The following is a 3,819-nucleotide window of genomic DNA, read 5'->3' as shown; positions in this document are numbered from 1 at the left end:
TACTTATTTTTCAAAGTTAAAAGGTCACAAACATAATAAAGATTGGCTTGAGTTTTAAAACCATGGTCTTTTTTTTTTTTTACAAACAAGCCTCAAATGTTTTAATGGAATTTAGCTTTTCCTTTAAACTGTCTTTTCACAGTCAAAACAAACAACAAAAAACACCCAATGTTAAAACCACTTAATAAACTTACAAACTAGAAAAATTAGACACTTCAGATAGGCAATAAACTTCATATTATGAAAGCAATATATATTCCAAGTTTCAAAGGTTTGACAAGTTCTGCAGAGTATCTTTCATCAGTAGATGGAAACTTTCAAACTCCACAATCTTCTCCCAAGTAGCACTGAGTGTCATTCACTGGTTTGATGTCGAATCCATTTCAAGGCATGTCGTGGCGGTACAGTGATGGTGGGATGATAAAATGTGCAGTCAGGTCTGGGACACTGAGTGTTAAATCTGCAGTGTTTTGGATGATAGAAGGGACATTCCATTTTCTTACAAGCAGGGAAATAACGGCACAGCTGACTACTAGAAGGTGGTGCTGGTGTTGTAACTGGTTTTAGAGGCAGTACTGGAATTCTTCTATTCATATGAGTGAAGGGACAATCTGGTTTAGTACATTTTGTATCATATTTACAATCTGGATAAACAAACACTTCTCAGCAAATTTACAATTGGGGAAGGCTTTGCAAGGTGAAACAGGATGATGGTAAGCACACTCATCCCCGTTTTTACAGGCAGGCCAGTACTTGCAACGCTCCAGAAGTTTTTCTGGTTTCTGGGCCACACTCAGTTCACTCATCTCAGCATTTGCAAAGCTACCATTTGGGTCATCAAGCTGCCTGCTCATCAACTGCAACTGCTGTGGGTGGAGGAGACCTCTGAGTCCCTTGCTCGCGGCTGCAGTTTGGTTTACAGGTTTCATTCCTTCAAAGCACATGTCCTTCTCTTGATCTGGCATGTATCCTGGGGGGCTGGGGACACCATCCAGCGTCACTATAAGCTTGGGACTTGCAGGTTTATCTGGTTGTACAAGATCTCGTGTCTGCATAAGGTGTCCTGAAAGTACCCGAAGGGTATCTGCAGTCTTCATCCCCGACTCCTGGTTTGGTGCCACTACTATTTCCTCAGACAGCTTTGGCTTCTTCAGAATAAATGATCTTGTGTCTGCATGGACCATGGATTCCATGTCATAGTAATCTTGACTGATCTGCAGAGTTTCTGCCATTACTGGGTCGATTTGTAGTCGGGATAACAACTGCCTCTGTGGAGCTCCTTGACTTTTTTCTATATTATCTCCTTTTGTTTCCTCTTCTTTAATGGGAGGACTTACCCTGGGGGTCCTGCTTTGCCCCTGGACCATTTCTGCCAGCAATTCTTCTTGAGAAGTTTGAGTTCTGGGAGCAACTGGAAGTGTCTGTTTCTGTGAGACTGTAGAATAGTTTGTTTTTGTTACAGATTCTTGAGCTTCAGATATAGCCTTCAAAATTAGATTCTTGTTAGCTTGTTTAGAAGGTGGAAGTGAAGGTCTCCTTTCAGGCTTTGCTGGCACTGACACACTGTTGGAGATGCTTCCTGTATGAGACCCACAATCATCATCTTCCTCCTCCTCTTCTCCATCATGATTGAATTTTTTTACTTTAACAACGGAACTTACCACAAGCAACTTTCTCTTCTGAAAGTTTTCTTCCTCAATACTCATTTTTTCTGAGTTGTTTCTGAAGAAGGGACTAGAAGTCCCTTCTAAGCTGTTAAGCACTTCCTGTTCACACAAACGTCCTGTTTCATATACCCGGCTGTTCTGTATATCAGGTTGCTTGGCAGCATGAATATTGTTTTGTTGCTGCTGAAATTGCAACCTGTTTAAATGAGCACCACTATTTGCATTTCGACTTGCAGGTGGTCGATAAATTTCAATAGAAGGGCGAGAAGAACCATACATAAGTGTCACTGTCGGTTTTTTCTGAGATAAGGGATTCTCCTGCACAAAATTGAGGTCTTCATCAATGAGATCATCTGGTTCTGGCTTAATATCAATCACATCTTCAGAGGGTGCTGGCTCCCTCAGAGGCTTCACAGTTGACATTAATCGGGTTGCAGCTCCATCATCATAAGTCTGTCTAACATTAGTGGTTTTCTGCTCCTGTGAACTAGTAGAAACCCTGGAATCTCTTTTCTCAGGTCTTGTGCTAGCAACTGCGAGGGGTGGCACTGCAGCTTCAGGCCTTCTCTTGTCTCCCTGACCTAAACTGCTCTTGTTTGAAGACACGTTATTATCAAAGATGTTGGTATCAGAAGACTTGAGACTGGAGGGACCAGTTGTAACAGAACGAAGTTTATCTAATACACCGTGAAGCTAACATAAACTCCTAATTCTTGCAATTTCCCCTTAATGGCACGCCGGATCTTGTGGCTAAGCTCGGCGCCGATCTCCATGGCTCCACTGCGGGTGGCAGGCTCAGCAATGAGACCCGCACCGGCTCCCTGCCGCAGCTCCGCCGCCGCCTAAAACCATGGTCTTAAAACAACAACAAACAGTTGGCATATCTCAGATATCAAGTCTTGGGATATAAGGAATATTTGCCATTGGTTCCAGGTTGACTTATGCTACTTTTTAAATAAACACTTAGCGTATAAAATACTGAACAGAGTAGAGCAATGGGAATTTTTTAGCTCTCTTTTGAATGTTCCAAGGACAACTGCAAATACTTTTTCTAACATATCACACACAATGTATTCTTAAAACCCTAAAAATCTCACTTTAGAGATGTTGTAAGGAGTGTCTCTTGGTAGTTCTGGGCATTTTCAAAGTCTTGCTGCTCTTCCTGGTAAAATTGTTCAGATGGTTTCCTGATAGGTAACTTAACTTTAGATATCAGTAAACAATAATCAGAAAGGGAGTGGGAAGTCAAAGGGCTAATGTTCAGTTGCTTGAAGACTTCACTATCACAAAAACACTTCTTACTCCCAATCTCTAGATCTTGGTTTATATTATTTCTTCTTCAAAAAAGGTCTATCATATCATTCAAAGTCAAGCTCAAATGTCACCACCTGTAAGAATCCTTCTCTGATCATACGAATTAAAACAATCTTGTTCTCCTCATCTCTGTAGTGCTTTGATCATATTATTCATGACTCCACATACCATATTCGTTACAAGTCATCTTCTCTAATAGTCTGAGAGGTCATTAAGACAGGGCTTACATCTTAAGTCTCTTTGTACCAATTCCCAGTACTTAGTGCATGTTAATGATCTGAAGCCATTCTCATTTTTAAAATGGGAATGATCAGTCACCCACTTCACATATTGTTCTGGATACTGTTGCTGCATAACACAATATCCCAGAACTTAGCAGTTTAAAACAATGATTTTACTATGCTCATGACTCATGGGTTAGGAATTTAGACACGGTTCATCGGGGTAAGCTCTTATTTGGAATCACTTATGCAGGTGTATGTTGGTTGGGGCTTCTGTCATCTTAAAAAAGCTCAGTTGGGCTGGATGTCCAAGATGGCTCACTCTTACAGGACTGGCAGTTGACCAGAGCACCAATATGTGGCCTCTTCAGGGTGGAGCTGGGAGTGTAATCAGCTTTCTTATATGAAAGTTTAGGGTTCCAAGTGCAAGCTTTAACCAAGCAAAATGGAAGTTGCATTGTCTTCTGTGACCTGGCCTTGAAAGTTTATTGTGTTACTTCTGTTATAATGTATCACTGTAAGTGTCCACAAGTCACCCAGATTCAAAGGAAGGGTAATTAGACTATACCCCTTGATGGGTACAGCAAGGTCACATTGCAGAAGAACAAATGAGATGG

The 3,819-nt window shown here is 41.2% G+C and overlaps 1 protein-coding gene across 1 annotated transcript; it reads right to left on the bottom strand.

The window, feature by feature from the left end:
* Positions 1-220: 220 nt before the first annotated feature.
* LOC122472531 (zinc finger CCCH domain-containing protein 14-like) lies at positions 221-2,463 on the bottom strand. The gene is given in 3 exon segments (XM_043562185.1): positions 221-650; positions 653-2,362; positions 2,365-2,463. Coding segments are annotated over 3 exon segments (2,082 nt in total). The 5' UTR covers positions 2,441-2,463; the 3' UTR covers positions 221-354.
* Positions 2,464-3,819: the final 1,356 nt, after the last annotated feature.

This window comes from Prionailurus bengalensis, chromosome B4 (genome assembly GCF_016509475.1).
Source record: "Prionailurus bengalensis isolate Pbe53 chromosome B4, Fcat_Pben_1.1_paternal_pri, whole genome shotgun sequence".
Classification (NCBI taxonomy): domain Eukaryota; kingdom Metazoa; phylum Chordata; class Mammalia; order Carnivora; family Felidae; genus Prionailurus; species Prionailurus bengalensis.
The sequence above is the reverse complement of the archived record's forward strand: the minus strand, read 5'-3'. Positions and strand labels throughout refer to the sequence as shown.